The sequence below is a fragment of the Panthera tigris genome, chromosome B1, assembly GCF_018350195.1.
Source record: "Panthera tigris isolate Pti1 chromosome B1, P.tigris_Pti1_mat1.1, whole genome shotgun sequence".
Taxonomy (NCBI): Eukaryota; Metazoa; Chordata; class Mammalia; order Carnivora; family Felidae; genus Panthera; species Panthera tigris.
In genome coordinates this window covers 16211513-16235311 of record NC_056663.1, presented here as the reverse complement: position 1 = coordinate 16235311, position 23799 = coordinate 16211513, and the positions used below count along the sequence as shown (strand labels likewise).

At 39.6% G+C, this 23799-nt stretch overlaps 1 protein-coding gene, 1 long non-coding RNA gene and 1 other non-coding gene across 11 annotated transcripts in view; 2 read left to right on the top strand and 1 right to left on the bottom strand.

The window, feature by feature from the left end:
- Positions 1–23799, top strand: part of LOC102951368 (LRP2 binding protein) — a 39040-nt gene that overhangs the window by 4054 nt on the left and 11187 nt on the right. Inside the window, exons 1-7 of one of the 9 annotated variants that reach the window (XM_042982990.1) lie at positions 3845–3969; positions 4663–4824; positions 5253–5379; positions 6095–6207; positions 7896–8009; positions 22581–22723; positions 22813–22918. In XM_042982990.1, coding sequence (XP_042838924.1) covers positions 5274–5379; positions 6095–6207; positions 7896–8009; positions 22581–22723; positions 22813–22918 — 582 coding nt within the window. In that variant the 5' untranslated portion in view covers positions 3845–3969; positions 4663–4824; positions 5253–5273. Of the gene's footprint in view, positions 1–3840; positions 3970–4565; positions 4825–5252; positions 5380–6094; positions 6208–7888; positions 8010–22580; positions 22724–22812; positions 22919–23799 lie in introns of those variants that run through there. The other 8 variants (XM_007099006.3, XM_042982988.1, XM_042982989.1 and 5 more) reach the window with 8 other exon arrangements.
- On the bottom strand, positions 551–22816 carry LOC122237842. Its single transcript, XR_006216508.1, has 4 exons — positions 22734–22816; positions 18127–18176; positions 12632–12727; positions 551–809 (listed from the first exon to the last, which is right to left on the bottom strand). It is a non-coding gene; the product is annotated as an uncharacterized LOC122237842 (long non-coding RNA).
- Positions 14651–14757, top strand: LOC122238226. The gene has a single exon (XR_006217186.1). It is a non-coding gene; the product is annotated as a U6 spliceosomal RNA (small nuclear RNA).

The following is a 23799-nucleotide window of genomic DNA, read 5'->3' as shown; positions in this document are numbered from 1 at the left end:
CAGGCCTATGGATCACCCACTTCCAAGAAGAAACATACCAATGTGTTCCTTTCTCCAGCAGTGAATAATGCAGGATGGTGTGTGCAATGTTTCTGCCTCAATAAGCCCATTTAGAGACTCAGGACCCAATGTTTTTATTGCAGGCTGGTCATGTAGGCATCCTCTCCAAATACTAAAATTACAGAATTCCAGAAGGAAAACCTATTCACCATACATCATCATGTTGTTTATATAAGCAACAGAAACAGTGCAAACTGGTCTTGTCAGCTGGGGGACAACTCGAGTGTCAAATTCCCAAATGCCAACAGGACCAACCTTGTCAGGATGCCTTTCTAAAGAAGGCAGCCTCGGGGTGCCAGGTAGCTCAGTCAGTTAAGCATCCAACTCCCAATTTCAGTTCAGGTCATGATCTTGTGGTTTGTGAGTTTGAGCCCCACATCAGGCTCTGAACTGATAGTGTGGAGCCTGCTTGGGATTCTCTCTCTCTCTCTCTCTCTCTCTCTCTCTCTCTCTCTCTCTCTCTGCCCTTCTCCTGCTCTTGCCCGTATGATCTTTCTCTCTCAAAATAAATAGACACTAAAAAAAATTAGAATAAACAAACAAACAAACATAGATGGCAGCCTCATGCCAGCTAGGCGAACTCTTTTCTACACAGGAACACAAGAATAACCCATAAAAGACACTATTTAATATACTTAAATTCATTTTCACAGCAGTTTTACATTTAAATTACCTTTTGCTAGTCCATAAATAATTTACAAGCCATTTTTAGACAATTTTATCACATTCCCAAAGGTTTGCATCTTTACCTAAAAAAAATTTTAAAGAGGAAGGGATACTTTGATGAGAATTGCTATTTAGGAGTTGCAAAGATACAAATTTTTACATGAATGAAGTATCAAGCCAACCCAGATGTGTATACTGGGTTGGGTGTATGATCAACACAGAAGCAAAAGGTACTTTCTTAAGGGCTACCTGGTGCAACAGAACCCAAGATTCTCCAAGGATGGAATGTGATTTTGCCAAAATCCAAATGGACTGTTTGGACCTTGTTGGAGCAGTTAGATTGCCAGCAACCACCAGCAGCTAGGAAGGAAATCTGGGATGGTTTCTTCCCTAGAACCAGAGAGACCATGGCCCTGAGAGCACATCGATTTTGGACTTCCAGCCTTCAGAACTATGAAAGAATTAATGTTTGCTGTTTTAAGCCACAAAGTTTGTGGTAATTTGTTACGGCAGCTCTAGGAAACTGAAACTAACACAAATGCATTATATCTGAGAATTTTTTAGAAGTATTGAAAGACCCCAACCCAAGGCTCAGGAAGTTCAACATTTCCAAAGCAAAATAAATACCTAGTCAATTCAATAAATCCAACAGAAGGCAACAAAAGAGAAAATGAAGCATGAATAAGGCAGATGAACTGAAAAGTACAAAATAATTCCAATTCAATAGTGATTAAAATAATTGTAAAAGAACTAAACGTACCAGTAATAATCAAAGAGTATCAGCCTGGGTATAAAAAAGAATCAACAAATCTAAATGTATCCTATTTATAAGAGACACGCCTGAGGTATGAAGAACTACAAATCATTAAGACAAACAACACAAAGGCAGATACTTAACAGAAGAGAAATACGAATGGCCAAGAAACACGGAAAAAGAGCTTATGGGGAGAATGGGGGGGGGGGTGTTTGAATAGGGTGGGGGGAAGTGGGGAAAAAGGAGGAGTCTAAAGAGGAGGAACATACAGGAGCCTTACAGGTAATATACCTTTTAAACATTAAATGGCAGCCAATGGATGTTAATTGTACTGTTTTTCATTCTTTACACATCTATCCACCAGTTCTTTTATATCCAGCTTTTCAGTTTTTCTTTTTTAATTTTTTAAAAAATTAAATAGAAGTCTTTTGGCATCATAATTAAGCCTTACTTAATGATTTCTCACTTGTAGTACCTCTTTTTAGTTACTGCAATCTAGTCTGTTCTAAACACTTGTCTCTTTGCCCTGATTTTTCAAGTTTATCATTTCTTTTTATTTCCATTCTGATTCGAATCCCTGCTAAGGCATAACCACAGAGGAGCCCCAACCTGCCTGGATCTTAAAGAAATAGTCATTTCACTTCATCTAGTCCTCAGGAGACAGCTCTGTCCTGCAGTTCTATTTGGCATGACTCTGCTGTTACAGAAGTAGCTGGAACTTACCTCTCCAGTCTCTGTAGACCTACCCTGCTCTCAAATCTTTCTTTCCTTCCTGTCACCCAGCATCCAGAATAATTAGTTATTCATCATTAGGCTAATTTTAGTTCTCTTACCAATGATATATTATCCAAAAATTATCATACTACACCATACATACTAGGCACAGTATAGTGTGTCTAACGTTTCATTGGAAGGGAAGTTATCCTTTATTATGACAATTTTAGAAAGGAATAAAATGCCTCTTCCTCCATACTCCTCTGTTGTATGAGGTCAGGTTCCCTAGAAGCATAGTCTGAGCTGGGGATTTTTATTCAAGTGATAGGCTGAGGGGTGCTCTCAGGAGGAGGAAGTGAAAGCACTACAATCTGGCAAGGAGGAAACGCTAAGTAGGAATGTGGGCTCGGATGGCAACTAGCTTCATTCTGATCTCAGAGAGAACATATCACACTTCTGAGTTCATCTCACCTTGGGACGAAGGGGTACCAAGAACTGTGCAGGGCCTGAGGTTTATACCCTACTTACAACTAACAAGCTAGCCTGTTTCATGGATGTTGGCAGAACACACAAGACTCCCGGGTCAGAGATAAATGACTTTATCGCTCCTGGCAAAAGCAAGAGCCAGAGTGTCAGCACGATGCTGAGGTGGGTTCCCCATGACCCCTAATCCCACAGAGGTGATACAAAGGACCCAAGATGGATGCCTGTAATTCAGTAGGCTGCCTTGTAAGAGAGGAGAACTAAGCATTGGAGGAGGGAGGAGAGAGGAGGGATTCAGTACTTTTTATAAAAGTAAGCCTGTTTTTTGTCTGTGGGGAGATACCGCCTTAGCTCTCAAGGTTACTCTCTGCAAACAACCCTGAGAAATGGCCCATGTAAAAAGCAGTCATGGCTTTTACAGTCGTGCTCTTGACATACCCAGCAAGGATGTGCCAGAATGCTCAAGACTCATGGCAGACTGTGTCTCAATAGAAGCTGGCCTTCCAAATGCTCAGGCCTGTGGTCTGTCTCCAAGAAAGAAGGAGCAAAGTGTCCAGGAGTGAGGGGACTCATGTTTGGCAGGGGGACAAAGAAAGAAGGAACAGCTGGGAATTATTTTCAATTAACACTCACAGCTGCTAGAGACGGGGGGGTGCCAGTAAAGAGGATCTGGGAAGGGCACCGTCAGCATCCGCTACACCAGCCCTTCCCTTTAAAACTGTGGACTTCTTTCAGATCACCAATTAATTAGAGAATTTTCTAAATTCACAGCATGTCATGCAAACAGTTGTCAAGTTTCAAATGATTTTATATCTAATCCCAAGATTTGACAGAAATAAACTCATACTTTCCTTTTGAAAATCTTCTCATATCACATTTTCTAAAACTAAAAAGTACTAAATTTGGGGGGTATCCTCTTACAGGAGTCCTGCCATTTAAAAAAATCATGTTAGTCCCAGTTTTTGGAGAACAGTATAGAGTAATGATGAGGCACAGAGGTCCTGGGGTGTCCCAATTGTCCCACCTCCTAGCCCTGTGACCTTTGGCAAGTTACTTACCCTCCTCAGTGTCCTCTTGTGTTAAATGGGCCTCATAATAGCTCCTATGTCATAAAGTTTTGTAGGAGTTGGTGCCTGTAACGCACTCAGAACAAAGAACAATAGCTGGCATTTAAGTAAGAGTTCAGTCTTTGCTTATGTTTTCTAGACCCTCTCTGACTCTTCTTTCAAGCTACAACAACAAAAACCTTGTGCAGTATTGTAGCCACAGAGAGCATTATGAGTTCAAAGGAGGTAAGGTATTGTTTTCTGATTTGCTTCATTTCCGTCCAGTGGCCTTCCTGAACATGCCAAGTTTTTTCTTAGCCTTTTTGGATACAGTAGCACACAGGTTTAATGACTTCAGTAAAATAAAAACTTCTATAACCAGTTTTTCTGTAAATTGATAATGCTATCTGCATCATCCTATTTGGATTGGCTTTCTTCTAATTACTCTACCTATTATTGTTTCACCCCAAAGCTCATTGGAAACTTTCATATTCACTAATGTCAACATGAGATTTTTGGAATCAGATAATCAAAAAATGTTATATATCTAGCAACAGGCATTTGGAACTCCTCTAGTTGAAACTGCTTATAGTCCAAACCCCAGATGAGGAAGTTGACTTTTCAAATGATTCAATGCCTCTTCCAAAATAACAAAGATACTGCTGTGATTTTTTTCTTCCTACTATGCTGAATTATGCCCCTTTTCCGCACTTCATTCTCATAAATGAAGCAATTTATTTTCCAAAATAGTTTCACATAATAGTATAAATGTAGCTTTCCAATCACACTAAAGGTCTCCTGAATTCTTCTCTTCACCACCGATCGGGAACCTTTCCTGGAAGCTTGTTCCTGATTGGTGAAAAGTCAGCTGTAACAGAATGCCAAGGAGTAAACAAAAAAGCATAGCAACAACAGAGTTTGCTGTCTCACTACCCTCAGCCTAGGCCAGCCTGGACTCCTTCATCCCAAATGATGTGGCCTCTACATTTTAATGAAGGCTGCGATTTCCCATCCAACTGTGATCCATCTTAAAACATGGCAGTCCAGTACAGACGGGAAGATAAAACTGAACAACACAGCTAAAATAAAGTGTATTCCCAGGTAAAAAGGACACATGCTTTAATTCGAGATGAGTGAGTGTCATGAGCTGCAGTTAGAAGGCAAAGTACCAGCGCACGAGAACTGTGTCTATGGGAGGTGTCACCAGTTCCTACTGGTGGCAGGTGTGGTAGTGACCTGACCCACACCGCAGCACGTGAACTCAGAGCCAGACAGGACTTGCAAACAGCGCTCATCGTTAGCCCCACGCTGTGGACACAGGCATCCAGGATGACTGTGCCTCTCATAGCTATGGACAGCCCTGGGTTCCTCAGAAAGAATACATTCCCAGCTGGTCGTTTGGTCCCCTATCGCTAGGCAAGTGCAGGGAGGCTGTTTTTTATAACGAGTGCCAAGCGAGAATGGAGCATTTTTGCATTTTTCTGGAGGAAGATATTTCTACCATCCCGTCTTTCATTCTTTTTTTGCAGAATACACATTGTCAAAACAGGATGAAGTTGACCAGTGAAAAGTTGCCCAAGAACCCCTTTTATACCGCTCTCTCCCAGTATGGTGCTAAGAACTCAAAATTCTTCCAGTGGAGGAAGGAAAAGACTGGTACAGATTCTTATAATATTCTCACTAAAAGGCAATTCAGTACACCAGAGCAAAAAAGACAAGAAATAGGAGTCTTACTTGCTGTCAAGGAAGCAGTTAACTTTATGGTCCTTTTTAGCTTTCCTGTAAGAATCTGAGGAATTACTGCTTATGTGGTAGCAAATCGTGAGTGGACAAGTCTCCTAATCAGATCCCAAACCTGGTTTTACTCTCAGGACTTTAGGACAGCCTTCTGGAAAAGAGAAGCCAGATGTCACTTCTATTAAAGAAGTGGCAATGCACACTTTACTTTGAAATGGCATTTAAAGCTACCACTGGTTTCTGTACACTTAATAATATTAATTTGGGGATGGTTTCTAGCTCATTTGGTTAGAGTAGTTCCAATGAAGGCTCAAATTAAGAATTTCACTCATCCACAGAGTAGCTTTGCCTGAAGAACTGCGCACGCACACTGCATTGCTAGAGCACCTGCCTAGTAGTAAACAGGGTTAATTTGGAAACCAACCAATAAATATTTCAGGATTATACAAGGCACGGTGTAAGGTACCATGATCATGCTTCTTCCTTGAACTAAGGAGGCCAGTTTCACAAATGAGAACTAAGAAGGAAACTAGTAGAAACAAGTGGCAGATGAGTTCTTTATAATTCATGTGTTCAAGAGAGAAAATTCGTATCGTAAGGCTAAAGATGGAATTCTTCACCTTTTTAAAATCAGATCGTTACGGCCATGCTAATTTGGTGGATAAGGCATTGCAGCTCTTGAAGGAAAGAATAAGACGGGGGGATGCTATGGCATATTTCCTACGAGGTCAACTGTATTTTGAAGAGGTATCATTTCCTGTTTGTTTTCATTTCATATAATGCTGTTGTTGGATCCTCAGAGCAAAATTTCCTGTAGAGTTCCTTACATTGTTATACAAAGCGAATTCTGTTAAATTCCTTAGGTTATGGTTGTGCCTTTAAGTATAATATATTAAGGAGATATCTGACCTTCCTTCACAAAAGTCATTCTAATGAAAGTCATTTGTAGGAGTCATTTTGGTATGAAATCCATTCTCACACTATAAATTAAAAATATAATTTTTAGGGGCACCTGGGATGGCTTAGTCAGTTGAGTGAGCAACTCTTGATTTTGGCTCAGGTCATGATCTCACAGTTCATGGGGATCAAGCCCTGCATAGGGCTCTGTGCTGACAGAGTGGAGCCTGATTGGGATTCTCTCTTTCTGCCCCTCCCCCTGTGAGTGCTCATGCTCACAAGCTCCCTCTCAAAATAAACTTATAAATGTGCACAAGCTCTCTCTCAAAATAAACTTCTATTTCCTCCCTTCTCTTCCTTCATATAGAGTATTCTGACTTTTCCAGCTCTCTCACATCTAGGCCAAACATTAGCCAGAAGGGACAATGAGTCTTAACAGCTAGGTCTCTAACTCATTATGTGTTCTTTAAAATTAGTATTTGCTAGTATTTTGGTGATGTTTTTATTAATTTTATGAAATTGTTGGTTAATTCGAGTTTATGAGAAAAAGGAATTCAGTTGTTTTTGTGTCTTCCAGAAGTTGTTTTTCTCTGGTCTGCTCTTCCTGAGTAATAACTTTCCAGTTCAGTAGCAGACTTTCTTTCCACGATTACAAATGATTCATTCTTTAGTATAGGACATTTTCCCTGATGGATTAAGACATTAGCCCCATATTAGTGCCTTACACCTTAGCATAGTTGTTATCAGATTGTAACTGCTGAGGAGCCTTAAAACATGAATTCTTTTATTATTATTTTTTTTAATTTATTTTTGAGAGAGACAGAGACAGCATGAGCAGGGGGAGGGGCAGAAAGAGAGAGGTGGGGAGAGAGAGAGAATCCCAAGGAGACTCTACGTTGCCAGCACAGAGCCCGATGCAGGGCTCATACCCACGAAACTGTGAGATCATGACCTGAGCCGAAACCAAGAGAGGACACTTGATCCACTGAGCCACCCAGGTGCCCCAACATGTAGGTTTCTGTAGGAAGTATAGGAGAAAAAATTTTAGAGAATCACATTTGTTTTTCCATGTCTTCTCCCTAGCTGGAGAACTGCAACATTGGCAGCCATGAGTTATAATAATAGTGGATATTTAATAATGGTGGTTATTCTGATGTGCACATCTTCTCTGATGCCCTGGCCCCAGCTCTGCAGTGTCTCAGACTAGGAGTGGCAGGTCATATGGCAGCATGGATTGAGCAGAGGGTTAGGCTATCATTTTGAGAGAGGTTTGGCAATATCCAAATGTAAGAATAAAAACAAAAGAGAGTCTCACCCAGATTTTTCCTAGTCACTTCCCTCTATTGTCATATTTAGGCCTATTTAATTGGTTTTATGGTGTGCTGATTGCTGTTGATGCCTTACTTCCAAATTCCGTAAGTGTGTTGCTGTCTTTTGCTATATTTGATGCTCCTAGCTAGATTTAGGTGGGAATTAAATGTTTGTGATGACTTTAAGGTAATAATAAAAATAATTCAATATTTCCTGGGAGCTCGTAGGGATGGTATGAAGAAGCATTAGAACAGTTTGAAGAAATCAAGGAAAAAGACCATCAAGCAACTTACCAGCTAGGAGTAATGTATTATGATGGGCTGGGGACACCTACAGACGCTGTAAGTTACTGTTTCATTCACAATGTTTAAGATTTCATTGTTAATGGGTTTTTGAGATGATTAAGGTTATTTATATTTTAATATTATATTTCTGTACTTTTCTTTCAATAATATCTATCCTTTTAGCATTTAAAGGATAGCAGTAGTCATTTTTACATATATGTGAAAGACAGTATTTCTTTTTGCCCCCTCCTTGCTACCATTGACTGTCAATGACACTTTTGTTTTAAAATGTTTTCCTTTATGTTTAAAAGTTATTCCAAAACTACACGAACATGGAGAAAAGTTAAAAAATAAGTAAAAATAGGATCACCAAATTCTACTATCAAATATGAACAGTTATTATTTAAAAAAAATTTTTTTGATGTTTATTTTGAGACGATGCAAGAGACAGAGTGCAAGCGGCAGAGGGACAGACAGAGGGAGACACAGAATCTGAAGCGGGCTCCAGGCTCTGAGCTGTCAGCCCAGAGCCCGACGTGGAGCTTGAACTCGCTCAAACTCATGAACCGTGAGATCATGACCTGAGCCAAAGTCGGACACTTAACCGACTGAGCCACTCAGGCGCCCCAACACTGGTATTATTTTAAAGAATATTCTTCCATGTATTGCCCCATGCAAAAAATTATATATATACATATATATGTTTGTATGTGTGGGCACATCGCACACACTTTTTCAATGCAGGACTACACTATACATAATGGTTTTTAATATCCTTTTTCACCTAACAATGTATTTTGAATGTCCTTGTCTTTGTCAATAAATATAATCTACATTATCATTTTAATAATGGTGAAATTAGGGGCGCCTGGGTGGCGCAGTCGGTTGAGCGTCCGACTTCAGCCAGGTCACGATCTCGCGGTCCGTGAGTTCGAGCCCCGCGTCAGGCTCTGGGCTGATGGCTCGGAGCCTGGAGCCTGTTTCCGATTCTGTGTCTCCCTCTCTCTCTGCCCCTCCCCCGTTCATGCTCTGTCTCTCTCTCTGTCCCAAAAATAAAAAAAAAAAAAAAAAACGTTGAAAAAAAAAATAATGGTGAAATTAATGTATATCAATAATATTTCTAGGCCTCATTTATTTGTAAATGTTTGCAGATAAAAGAAAGAATAAACTAAGCTATGAGGTTTGGAGATCAGTATGACAATTTTCTCTATTCCTTATGGGTCTGGGCTTTAGTTTAATTTGTAAAATGAAAATAAATAAACATAAGTTTGAGATACATCTGTCATTTCCTCCTCCTCCCTTGGCCATGGCCAACCTTGAAAATTGATCATGGCCCCCCTTCTAGCTGAATCCAGACGTAGCTTCAGAACTTTTATCAATACAAAGCTTTAAGATTACATTACCAGTTCAATCCACTGGAGCCAACATGCAAAATAAAAACCATCAAACTAAGTCACGTAGTTGTTAATGAAATTGAACAACATGTAAAATAACACAAGGCACATGTAGTAAGCATTTGATGAGTGTTTTCTTTCCTGATTTTATCTTGTATAAAATTAATGATGGGAACTATAATTCCTGAAATACTTAATTTTTACTCTTTTAGAATCATAGCATATGATGAAATAAGTGAATGATGAAACAAATATTTGCATTAAATGCAAGATATTTTATTTTAACCCGTTTACAGTTTAACCTGTTAAAAGTGTAGTAACATGGGGTGGCTCAGTTGGTTGAGGGTCCAAGTCTTTGATTTTGGTTCAGGTCATGATCTCAGGGTTGTGGGACTGAGTCTCACATTGGGCTCTACGCTCAGTGTGGAACCTGCTTAGGATTCTCTCTCTTTCTCCTCCTGCCTCTCTACCCTGCTTGCATACTCTCTCTCTTTAAAAAAACAAAAATTAAAAAAGTGTAGTAACGTGGAATCCATGACTACATTGTTCTCAATCCAATCTGAACCCTCTTTGAAACATCTTTATTTTGTCTGATTCTCACTCACACTGTACATACCTCTTTCCACCATCCTCTAGGTGTTGGCAATACAATTTTCCCTGTTTGCCTCTTTGTAGCCAATCCTCTGTCACCTTTGCTAGCGGCTTCTCTTCTAGATGTTGAAGTGTGTCAGAACCTAGGCCCTTGCTGCCCTCTTCTGCTCTCTCTCCCTGACTAAGCTCATTCAGTCCATGGCTGACATTACCTAGACTTTTAAAAGACTTCCAAATTGTCTTGACACCAGAACCTCATTCTGAGATCCATGCAGACAAATGCCTCCCACTTCCTAGATGTTTAGTCGGCATCTCTCGATCCCTTGGAGTCCACATCTAGTTCACCTACAAACCTGTTGCTTAAAATACACACAAGTCCTACTATTTGAGACAGTGGAGTTTCTTTGTGCACTGGTGCCATTCGCAGGGGTGGTCGTCATCCTTGGAACTGCCTTGGAGGACACAAAAGCAGCTTAAAAAATCCCTAGTTTTTGCACTCTGAGCACCTACTCTACAATCCCCGAGGTATGTGCTTACTCTTGTGATTTATCCGACCCTGGTTTATTTAGTTGGATTCACTGCATTATTCACTCACTCTTTCCTTCCACAAACATTAACGAGGAAGGAACAGTCTGAGATGCTGGAGAAGCAAAGATAAGTATGAAAAGGAACGCATAGTTTGAGAATAACTATGAGTGCAGTTGTGAGTCCTGGATTGAGACGATACGTGTGCGAGGCACAAACGTGGGGTCAGGGGAGATTCCGCCGACGCTTAGAAGAGAAGCACAGCATATAAGGTAAGGAAGGAATGGCATTCAGAGGGAGGGAGAGACATGAGCAATGTTACGAAACCTCCTTCAGTACCCTGGATCCAGCTTCCTCAGTCATCTCTTTGCACATTTCAGCATACTAACTGATGTAGGCTTGGCATGGCCACCCATTAACTGTGCTGTATATGGAGGCAGCCGGGCACTTCTAAGTCATAACTAGAGAAACCTAGAGAACAGCAATCTTAACACCAATCATGAGTCCATTTAACCATACTCTTCAAGGCAGTTACCACCTAGTCTCTGTGACCATCATATCCTATGATATGTACTAAATAAAATCAAAAATGTAAATTGACATACTGATCTATGAATCTTTTCTCACCCTCAATTAATAAAGCAGTTTTGGGGGAATAGTATTAAAATTCGTTCTACAAAATATTTTAAACAAGATTAATCATAGTAAGATAAAGCCTATTTACTTTAAGTAGTAGTATTACTATTCTTATTATTTCAATGATACACTCCAACGTTTAAATATCTGGTGGAAAAAAAAAAAATTGGTCTCGAGTGATTCAGATTCTCCACAATTGCTTTGCCTGCAAATTCAGATAGGATTGAAAGTATTATAATTATTTTATTCAATTGATTTTCTATTAGATTTTCAAGAGACTCTTATTTTTATATCAATTTTAACTCATTAAAAACCCAAGGTGCTCTTTAAAAAAAAAAATACCAAAAAAGTCTCAAGACTCAGATTCACTCTGTCATTGTGCCACTCTCTTCTTTGGTATTTATCTATATTCATTACAATGAGATATTACACTTAGTTGGCTGTCAAAATTAACTGGAAATTGGAAGAAATTCTGTGGCTGCACTACCTCACGTGATTCTTTACGAACTTGCTGAGTATTTTCTCCCCACCCTTTCCCCCTCCTGTGTCTTTCCCCTCTACCCTCTCTTTCTCTGATGCCAAAAATGGATTTATCCCATTGTCTCAAACAGAGAAATTGAGTCATCTCCTCCTTTGCCTTTCCCTCATGTTACTTCCCTGGAGAGGATTTCTGTGGCCATATTATCAGAATCAACACCCTTTCCTTTCTTCATGAACTTTAATGATTACCTTAGTTATTTGTTACCTGTTTAATTTCTTTATCTCTAATTGCAATGTAAGCTCTACAGAATCAGGGGGTTTCATCTGTCTTGCTCATGACTCAATCCCCTAGAGACTTAGAACAGGGCCAGAACCACAGTAGATGCTCAATCATATTTATTGACTGATCTTGTGGCCCCTTGCTGACCACACTGTTATCAGAGTCACCTCAAAAGGCTTTTTCAAAGGACTTTTCTAGAGTAAGATCCTATGTAAGAAAAAGTATGGTAGCAGCTGTTAAGAAAATAAAATATTTGCCCTTGTTACAAGAAAACTCAATACTTCCTTAGAAGAATGAAGTATCATAACCAAGTAAAACTTAGCCCAGAAATTTAACAATTCAACCTAAGGAACTCTATGAATATAATACTTTAGTAGCCTGAGTAAGACACCATATGATGGTTTTATGTATTGAAAAAGAATTTCATAAAACCCAGGACTTATTCATAATGAAAACCTTTAAAAAAAAAAAAAACAGTACTAGGAATTATGTTTCCTTATAACTTAGGAATAGCCACTTAAAAGCCCAAACCAGAGACTGTCTTTTTCAAAGCAGAAATAAAATCTTTGTCATGGGTCATACTGACCTACTCATACTGTCTCCTGAATATCTTTCAGATCTGTCCCCAGTCCTTTAGTCCCACTCCCTCTCTTCCAGTTCAGGCTCACAGGACCCATTACCTGGGTTATTTCAGAAGTAGATCCCCAGCTTCTGTGCTGGTCCCAGACTCGTTACTCAAACTGCCACTAATGCCATCTTTCCAAAATACAAACCTGATTACGTCCCGTCCATCCAAAGACTTCAACGTTGAAGGTCCAAAGAAGGGCATGATTTGGAGTGTTCCCATGGACAGCCAGCTAGTTGGACACCTAGAGGCTCACATAAAGTAACATTTACTTGGTAAATTCTTCAGTTTCAAAAGCAATAACTGCCCTTCCAAACCCTCATTCAAGTCCCAAGTTTGCAGTGTCTGCCGACATGGGGGGCTTCACCAGGCATCATGAGGCCAACCCACTGTGACTGTACCTGAACTAGACATCAGAATTCCATCTGGAACCCTGACTTCACTCGGTCCCACCAAGCGTCACAGCTGTATCACCTCCGGCCACTACACACAACGTATGCCTCTCTGGTCATTTGTCTTCTCACGTATTCTTGACTCCATATTGCTTTCTGTTTCCTCTCCTGTTCTTACAGCTGCCCTCCCTCCTAAACTTTCCAGCTGGCAAATCCTCAGCCTTTTCTCAGACTATTTCTTTCCCTTCCTTGCCTCATCGGAAACTTAGCTCTCCCATAACCACCTCTCTGTAGGTCGAGGGCTCTCCTTCCCTATCCCAATGTGCTCAAAGGTGGAGTTGGTGTCATTTTCACCCCCCAATTCATTTTCCAGCTATGAGCTCTCCTCCACCCCACTGACTTTCCTAGTTCTATCAACTTCCCAGTCATTGGTCATTCCCCAACATTTCATTCTGGGATTATAGTTTTCCTCCCTGTGTTGTTCCATCATTTTGTCTGACACTTGAATTAAGAACTGAGTAACAAGAGGGAGAGACCATGTATGTAGGTCTGGGGAATCACATTCAGGTAGAGGAAATAGCTAGTGTTAAGGTCTGAGGAAGGAGGGAAAACTGGAGTGTAGTCAAACCAGTGAGACGGGGCCAAACCACATGGGACTTGGAAAACGAGGGCCAAGAGTTTGGCTTGTGTGATTAATGTAATGTGAAAACACTGAAAGGGAGGGAAATCAATATGATTTCCATTAAAAGAAATCATTTTGTCTGTTGTGTGGGGAATGGACTGAATGGAAGCAGGAGTAGAAGCAGGAAGCCAATTGGGAAGCCACTGGGGTTCAGATAAAACCACTTTAACTAAAGTACCATTCGGGGAAATACAGAAAAGTGGAGAGATTTAGAATATACTCTTAAGAGGATACAGGCCTTCTAATGGACCGGGAGAGGGCCAGGAGTAATAAATAATAAGGGGAGGGATCAAGGGTGATATTGCCATTTAACAATGGGACGACTGAGGAAGGAGCAGGTTTGGGACGTGACAAGAAAACCTAACTTTTGAAGTATGTGTTAAGTCACCTGTGCAGAGATGTCAAGTAGAGAGTCTGGAGCTCAGTGATGCAGTCAGGACCGGAGAAATCGGGGCGGGGCGGGGGGGCGGTCTCGGTGGACCATCGGTAGTTATGGCACCAGATTTGGATGCAGTTGCTGAATGAGTGAACGCAGAGAAGAGGAAAAGGCCAGGGACAGAGATGGGGAGCCCTCCAATATTTAATGGTCAGAGGGGAAAGAATAGCCAGCAAAAGAGAATGAGAAGGAGCAGGGAGAATAGAGGAAGTTGAGGAGTGTGTGGTGATCTGGAAGTCAGATGATGAAACTGTTTCAAGGAGGGAGTAATCATCTGTCTCAATTCTGTTGAGGTGAGTATAATGAAAACTGAGCGCTTACTGTTAGGCACATTAAGACAAATCTCCTCGGAGACCCTGACTAAAGCCTTTTCAGTGGAGGGAGAAGGGACCAAAGTCAGAGTGGGCCGAGGAGACGCATGGAGGTGAGGAGTGGGGCATAAGCACTGAGTTTTGTCATATAGCAGAACAAATGCATATGCACTAACGAGGTCATATTCTCGAGGGAGGGTCCTCCCTGGTCCAGAGATACCACAGTGTATTTGTAAGTTGATACACAAGATCTAGCAGAGAGGGGAAAAGGATGAGTTAGGTAAATTCACAGATTCAGTGTCTCTCTTGATTTTCTATTTTCTCAGTGATGTAAAAGAAAAGCCACGTACTCGCTTCAGCAGTACATACACTAAAACTGGAAGGACAGAGAAAATTAGCATAGTCCCTGCATGTGAGGATGACTCACAAAGTCATGAATCACCCCATGTTTTTATAAAAATATAAATAAAAATTTTCAAAAGGTGAAGCATGAGCTGAGAATGAGGGAAAGGGCAGGGGCAGCGGAAGTGTGAAGAGACAGGATAAAGTTTGAAATAGTTCTCTTCCCTACCGGGTTAAGTGGGAGAGAACACTGAGGCAGCAAACTGATGGTATTGTTTGCCAGGGCTGAGAGCTCACTCTGAAATCTGTGATCAGGAGGACCTATCGTCATGGCTGTGTTTGTTCCCAGCCATGTGCAGCTGCTTGAGTGTATCTGAGTAGGCAGAGAAATAGTTTATCTGCCAGATAAATGAGTGTCAAGGAGGGAAAGAGGAATGAAGGGATGAGTATGGTGACAGACGCAGAATAAGCCTAAAAGGTGAGAATTAAGGACATGAAGATGTAGAGGAACCAGGGAAGTTGGCAGGTTCAATGCGTTGGCATATGGCAACTCCCAAAGAGAATGGCTCGAATGTGATTACATATGGAGGCCAGCGGAGCAAAGGAAGATGGCCGCTGTAGATCCCTTCTCACCTAGAATTACACTGGCTTGATAATCCCTTTAACTCACAGTAAAGGGGCAAATCTCTCTTTTCATTATTATCACTTTCTTTTATTAACGTACCAATGTTTTTGATACTAATTTGGTCCAGACTCTGGTTCAACCATATATGCTTTGTGTGGTAGATTTGATCTGTTTTCTTCAGGGAGCATTCAAAGGTCATTATTACCCCATAGAGAATGATAATCACATGTGGGCTCCAACACCTAGGGAAGCTACAAATGGAAACTGGAAATAGCTTTGTGGGGGGAGGGGGCAGGGAATGAATAAAGCAACAAACTTTTAGCTGACATAAAATTGCGGTGAGGACAAGTTCACCTGTTTTAGCTTTGCTTTCCCCATCTCACAGAATTCTAAAAAGGTTTTTAAACCCTTCCTTTAGCATAAGGCAGTAAACATTTGAGTGTAATTTAGTGCCAGATTGCAGGAAATTTGACTTAGGAAATTCAGTCTATGGACTCATCAGGCAACTGTGCTTCTGTTTTCCAGAGACAATACGTTTCGACGTCTGCCCTCTAATCCACTCCCCAGATTTTTTAAATAATTTTTTAAGTTTACTTATTTATTTTTGAGAGAGAGACAGAGAGTGAGCGGGGGAGAGGCAGAGGACAGAGAGAATCCTAAGCAGGCTCTACACTGTCAGCAGAGCCCAATGTGGGGCTCAAACTCACAAACTATGAGATCATGACCTGAGCGAAAAACTAGAGTCAGACGCAGAACAGACTGAGCCACCCAGGTGCGCCTCTAACCCACTCCCCAGATTTAACTTCACATATTAAATGCAATCAGAATCAAATTTCCTATAAGATTTTTTTATGGCTTGTGGCAAGCTGATTCTGTAATTCATATGAAAGAACAAAAAGCCAAATATTTATATGTAGTATTTAAAGCAAGGTGGGTTTTGTTCAGAAATAGGCAAAGATCAAAAGAACAAGAGTCCAGAAACAGATGTACATCGATATATGGGTATTTACCATGTCATAAAATTTCACATGTGTGAGAAATGGTGATGGAACGGTTTCGTCACGTTTTTAATTTACTTATTTTCTAGTTATACTCTTTTTAGTAGTTGCTCTAGAGATTACAATATGCACTTTTAATTTATCACAACAGACAAGGAGTTTATATGGAATTACTTCAGGTAAAATATAGGAACCTTGAATAAGTATGCTTTCATTGACCCGCCCACCCCCAATCTTTGTCACGCTATACTTAAATTCATATTATAAATTTCCAGATATAAAAGTGTTATAATTTTTGCTTTAGTCATATATCTTTTGAAGAAATTAAGAGAATAAATTATATGCACATGTATATATACGTGTATCCTTTTATATTTATTACATATTTACCATTTCTAGAACTCTTCATTCCTTCCTGTCAACCTGAGTAGCCATTTGTCACCATATTCCTTTCCTTTTGACCTGAAGAATTTCCTTTGAAGGGAATTTCTTATAGTACAGTTTGCAGATGATGATTTATCTCTGATTTTGATCATCTAAAAATGTCTTTAGGGGCGCCTGGGTGGCTCAGTCGGTTGAGCGTCTGACTTAGGTCATGATCTCATGGTTTGTGGGTTCGAGCCCCGCTTTGGGCTCTGTGCTGACAGCTCAGAGCCTGGAGCCTGCTTGGGATTCTGTGTCTCCCTCTCTCTCTGCCCTCCCTTGCTCATGCTCTTTCTTTCAAAAATAAGCATTAAAAAAAATTGTTTTAATGCTTAAAAATGTCTTTAATCTGCCTTCACTTCTGATGAATTGTTTTTGCTGGTTAAGTTTTTCTTTTCCACACTTTAAAAATGCTGTTCTTGGGGCACCTGGGTGGCTCAGTCAGTTGAACAACTGACTCTTGGCTTTGGCTCAGGTCATGATCTCACAGTTCGTGAGTGTGAACCCTGCATTGGGATCTGCACTGTCAGACTTGGGATTCTTTCTCTCCCTCTCTCTCTGCCCCTCCCCCACTCACTCCCTCTCAAAATGAATAAACTTAAAACAATGCTACTGTCAAATCTTCTGGCCTTCATTAATTCCCATGAGAAGTCAGTCACGACTTCCGTTGCTCCTCCCCCCACCAGTGTTTTTGAGATGTAATTGACATATATCATATTAAGTTGTATGACATAATTTAAGTATATATTGAAAAATGATTATCACAATAAAGCTAGTTGACATCCATCACCTCACATAGTTACAAACTTTTCTTATGACTAGAAATTTTAAGAGCTACTCTCATAGCGACTTTCAAATATATAACACAGTGTTGTCAACTATAGTCTCCATGTTGTACATTACATTCCCAGAACTTATTTGTAACCGGAAGTCTGTGCCTTTGAGTATAGTTGACAATATTACATTAGTTTCATGTGTACAACATAGTAATTAGACAAGTTTACCAATTATGCTATGCTCATCACAAAAGTAGCTACATCTGTAACCTCACAGTGGCATTACAATATCATTGACTATATTCCTTATGCCTTTCATTCCTGTGACATTTCATAACTAGAAGTCTGTATCTCCCACTCCCCTTCACCCATTTTGCCCATTCCTCCACCCCCTCCCGTCCACAAAGCATATGTTTGTTCTTTGTATTTACAGGTCTGATTCTGCCTCTTATTTATTCATTTTTTTAGATGCCACATATGAATGAAATTATATGGTATTTATCTTTCTCAGTCTGACTTACTTCACTTAGCTAGCATAATACCCTCTAGGTCCATCCACATTGTTACAAATGACACAGTCCCATCCTCTTTTTATGGCTGAGTGATATGCCTGTGTGTGTGTGTACATACATATACATATGTACCACATCTTCCTTACCCATTCATCAATCAGTAGACTCTTCCATATCTTGATTATTGTAAATGAGTCTGCAATAAACAAAGAAGTGGATAGATCCTTTCAAATTACTGTTTTCGTTATCTTTGGGTAAATACCCAGTAGTTGAATTAATGGATCACATGGTATTTCTATTTTTAATTTTTTGAAATTATACTGTTTCGCACACTGGCTGGACAAGGGTTTCTTTTTCTCTGCATTCTCACCAACACTTGTTACTTCTTGTCTTTTTTATTTTAGCCACTCTGACAATGTGATGTCTCATTGTGGTTTTGATTTGCATTTCCCTGATGATGAGTGATGTTGAGCATCTTTTCATGTGTCTGTTGGCTATCTGTAGGTCTTCTTTGGAAAAACGGTCCTCTGCACATCTTCTACTTGGATTATTTTTGTGTGTGTGTGTGTGTGTGTGTGTGTGTGTGTGTGTGTGTGTGTGTGTGAGAGAGAGAGAGAGAGAGAGAGAGAGAGAGAGAGAGAGAGAGAGAGAGAGGGAGAGAGAGAGAGAGTTGGCTAAGTTCTTTATATATTTGGATATTAACTTTATCAGATGTATCATTTGCAAATATCTTCTCCCACTGAGTAGGTTTTTGGCCTTTTTGTTTTGGTGGTGGTTTCCTTCACTGTGCTGCAAAAGCTTATTTTGATGTAGTCCCAATAGTTTATTTTGGGTTTTGCTTCCCTTGCCTTAGGAGACATATCTAGAAAAATGTCTCTATGGCGAATGCTAGAGAAATCACTGCCTGTTTTCTAGGAACTTTATGGGTTTAGATCTCACATTTAAGTCCTTAGTCCCTTTTGAGTTGATTTTTGTGTATGGTATCAGAAAGTGGTCCAGTTTCATTCTTTAACATGTAGCTGTCCAGTTTTCCCAATACCATTTATTGAAGAGACTATCTTTCATTGTATATTCTTGTCTCCTTTGTCATAGATTATTTGACCATATAATTGTAGGTTTAATTCTGGGTTCTTTCTTCTGTTCCATTGATCTATGTGTCTATTTACATACCACTACCATACCGCTTTACTACAGCTTTGCATAGTATACCTTGAAATCTGGAATTGTGATACCTCCAGTTTTGTTCTTTATTGAGGTTGCTTTCGCTCTTCAGGGTTTTTTGCAGTTCCATGCAAATTTTAGTAATTTTTTAATTTTGTGAAAAATGCTGTTGGTATTTTGATAGGTATTGCATTGACTCTATAGATTGCTTTGTGTAATGTACATTTTAACAATGATGGGGCACCCGGGTGGCTCAGTTGGTTAAGCGACTGACTTCAGCTCAGGTTATGATTTCACGGTTCATGAGTTCGAGCTGAATGTCAGGCTCTGTGCAAACAGCTCAGAGCCTGGAGCCTGCTTCAGATTCTGGGTCTCCCTGTTTCTCTGCCCCTCCTCCACTCACATTCTTTCTCTCAAAAATAAATAAATATTAAAAAATATTTTTAAATATATATACATTTTAACAATGTTAATTCTTCAAATCTAAAAGCATGGAATATCTTTCCATTTGTTTGTGTCATCTTCAATTTCTTTCATCAATGTTTTATAGTTTTCACAGTACAGGTCTTTCACTTCTTTGGTTAACCTCCTAGGCATTGTATTCTTTTTGGTACAGTTATAAGTGTAGTTTCTTAATTTCTCTTTCTGTTACCTTATTAGTATATAGACATACTACTGATTTCAGAGCATTAATTTTATCTCCTTCAAATTTACTGAATTCACTTATTAGTTCTAACAGGTTTTTGATGGAGCCTTTTTCTATGTATAGTATCACAGTCATCTTCCAATAGTGACACTTTAACTTCTTGTTTACCAAAATGACTTGTTTACCTTTTTCTTATCTGATTGCTGTGGCTACGACTTCCAGTAGCATGTTGAATACAAGTGGTGAGAATGGACATCCTGGTTTTATTCCTAATCTTAGAGGGAAAGCTGTGTTTTTCACATTCAGTAAGATGTCAGCTGTGGGTTTTTCATATAGGTCTTTATTGTGTTGAGGTATGTTTCCTCTAAACCTACCTTGTTCAGAGTTTTTATCATGAATTGATGTTGAATTGTATCAGATGCTTTTTCTGCATCTGTTGAGATGATCATATGATTTGTATCCTTTGTTTTGGTGATGTGGCGTACCACATGGTTGATTTGTAAATACTGAACCATCCTTGTATCCCCAGAATAAATCCCACTTGATTGTGGTGAATGATCCTTTTAATGTATTGTTGGATTCAGCTTGCTAATATTTTGTTGAGTTTTGCATCTATGTTCATCAGGGATCTTGGCCTATAGTTTTCTTTTTTTTGTGGTGTCTTTGTCTGGTTTTGGTATCAGGGCAATGCTGGCTTCACAGAATGCATATGGAACCTTTCCTTCCTCTTCTATTGTTTGAATCATTTAGGAGAATAGGTTTTAACTCTTCTTTAAATGTCTGGTAGAATTTACCTATGAAGCCATCTGTTCCTGGACTTTTATTTTTTTGTTAGTTTTTTTTTTTTTTTTAATTACTGATTCAGTTTCATTACTAGTAATCAACCTATTCAGATTTATTTCTTCTTGATTCAGTTTCAGAAGATTGTATGTTTCCAGGAATTTATCCATTTCTTCAAGGTTGTCCCATTTGTTGGCATAGGTTTATCTTTTCAAAGAACTAGCTCTTGGTTTCATTGATTTTTTTTTTCTGTCTCTTATGTCATTTATTTCTGCTCTGATCTTTACCATTTCCTTCCTTTTACATCATTTTACCTTGGGCTTTGTTCTTCTTTTTTAAGTTCCCTTAGATACAAGTTTAGATTGTTTGAGCTTTTTCTTGTTTCTTGAGGTAGGCCTGTATCACTACATATTTTCCTCTGAGAACTGCCTTTGCTGTGTCCCAAGATTTTGTTGTGTTTTCATTTTCATTTGTGTCTACATATTTTGATTTCTTCTTTGCTTTGTTGACCCATTGGTTGTTCAGTATCATGTTGTTTAGCCTCCATGTGTTTTTCCCCTATTTTTTTCTTGTGATTTATTTCTAGTTTCATACTCTACGGTCAGAAAAGATGCATGGCATGACTTCAGTCTTCTTAAATACTAATTATATAGTTGTTCTCCTGTACATCATGTGTCATTTTTCTCAGGCTACTTTCAAGATTTCTTCGGCTTTCAGCAGTTTGACCATGACGTATGCCTGGGAAATCTACTTCATGTTTATCCAGCCTGAGGTTCACTGAACTTCATGGGTCACTTTCAGCTGCAGTTTTTAAGAGTAATCTCTCCTCTGGCTTGCATATGCTCTGGTAAACTTCCCAGTGTCTTAAAAAAAAAAAAAATGTTTTTAATGTTTGCTCCAGATTTAGTCATTGCTATCTGTGGAAGGATTTACACAACCAACTCACTCGACCACCAGTAAATTCCCTCTTACTATTAGGTTTAGAAAAAAAGGCAAAGGGACGCCTGGGTGGCTCAGTCAGTTAAGCATCAGACTTTGGCTCAGGTCATGATCTCATTGTTCATGAGTTCAACCCCTGCATCGGGCTCTGTGCTGACCACTCAGAGCCTGGAGCTTGCTTCAGATTCTGAGTCTCCTTCTCTCTCTCGACCCCTCCCTGGCTCTGTCTCTCAAAAATAAATATTTTTTAAAAGGTTAGAAAAAAAGAAAAAAGGAAAAAAAAGGTAAATATGTACATCACACATTCACAAAAACAAATCTCTATACATTGGGACTCACTAAAAAGCAAACACCTTTATCTTCTATCACTGTGGTGTTTAGCCAGCAAGAGAACTTGGAGAGAGCAGTGAAGGATAAAAGCCAGAATGCAGTGTATAGAAAATGGGTTTGATCGTCAAACATTTCTTGGGAATGATGTTTGACAGTTTGCGCCTGATGTATTTTTTGGAGGGGGCAACATCTTCCTGTGTGGTCTTTGTGACTATGCAGATGTCATATGAATAGCATGTTGTATGTAAATTATCACTGAGCATACTTAGTGTGCTTGAAGAGAGAACATAGTCCTTGGCGCTCACAAGTGTACTCCGATTGTAAATGTGGAAGAAGTTACAGCTATTCTTGTACGTTGATAAGTTCTAAAAACTGTGCCCATCCAGAATAAGGGCTATAAGGTAGAAGGGAGGAGAGAAAAAAGGAAATCATATTGAAACATAATCCAACTGTGGAAGCTAAAACATGAGGGAGATGCCTTATATCCTTTAGATCTCAGAGCTCTGGGAATGCCTACTCAGGAGATATACCCTTCCTTCTTCCCTTCCCTCCCTGTCCCACCCTCCTCCTCCCTTATTTCCAGCTCTGCAGACTAAAGGGCAACCGTCTGCCTGGGCACAGACCCATGACATCAAACATCATGTCACAGGAAGAAGACTTTCACACCATTACTGGGAAAAAGAATTTAGTTTGGGTAAAACTAAAACCTGGGGTTTTTTTGTTTGTTCTTTTCCTTTGTGGAAGGAAAAAGGAGTGGAATACATGAAGAAAATCATCCATTCTCCATGTCCCAAAGCAAGACACCTACAATTTGCAGCTGCCTACAACCTTGGAAGAGCTTACTATGAAGGGAAAGGTGTCAAACGATCAGATGAGGAAGCTGAAAGGTAGTCTTACCTGAAAACAAGTGTTGTTGTTTTTTTTTCTTTTTAATCAAATGCTGACACAAAGAGTAACTTGCCCTTTTTTCTTTTAGACTGTGGCTTTTTGCTGCAGACAATGGAAATCCAAAAGCTAGTGTGAAAGCTCAAAGTATCCTAGGATTATATTATTCCACAAAAGAACCCAAAGAATTAGAAAAGGTAACACTGATCTATTTGTTTTTAACGCCAGCGCCACGCATAGATTAATATTTATTTCAGAAATTAATAATAATTTCTTTTTTGAAGGGAGGGCGGTAAAGAATGAGTGTCTAGTTTTAAAGATCTCTTACATTTCTTTAAAGTGTAAAGAAAGTTTACAGTTTGGGATCTCAAAGCTCATTTTACCCTTTACTCATCTATGGTCTACCTTTTCCCTACCTCTACCAAAGGATTCCACGGATGTGAGAGCACTTTCTACACTATAAAAAGCCACACGTACAAAATATTTTATACCATGAAAGCTGAGAGAGTCCTAAAATATGTCACAAATCCTATTATGTGAATAAATTAATTTGTTCTGAGAAAATAATGATGCTAGTAAGTAAAATACACACACACGAAAATGAGTTAAAAATTAAATCCATTTACGACTTTTGCATAAATACAATCTCTTTAATCATCAATGATTGAAACATTTTCCAAGAAATCGTACGGGTTGGAGGAAACGTAGGGCCAAGTGCTACTTGTAAGAGGCATGAAGAACAAACTGACAAGAAACACCAACCGAACAAGACCCTCTTTGGATAACTAAGCAGCCACTTGGAAATAATTTTTTGAACTAATTCAAAGTCACTGTAGCTGAGTACTGAGCAAATGGGCTTGCAACCACATGCAGCTTTTATCTCGGCTGCCTGGGATCGACAGGCGCCACCTCTGAGATCTCAGCATCAGCAGCTCTCCTCTCCCTGCTGGGCCTCATTGCAGTGTGTCTCAGAGCCTAGCAGACTCTTAGTTCCTACCTCCTACCTTCCTGATCCTTCCTCGGGAAACATCAGAAAATCTTGAATCCTATGACAGCTGAACTGGCTAGGCTGTGACCT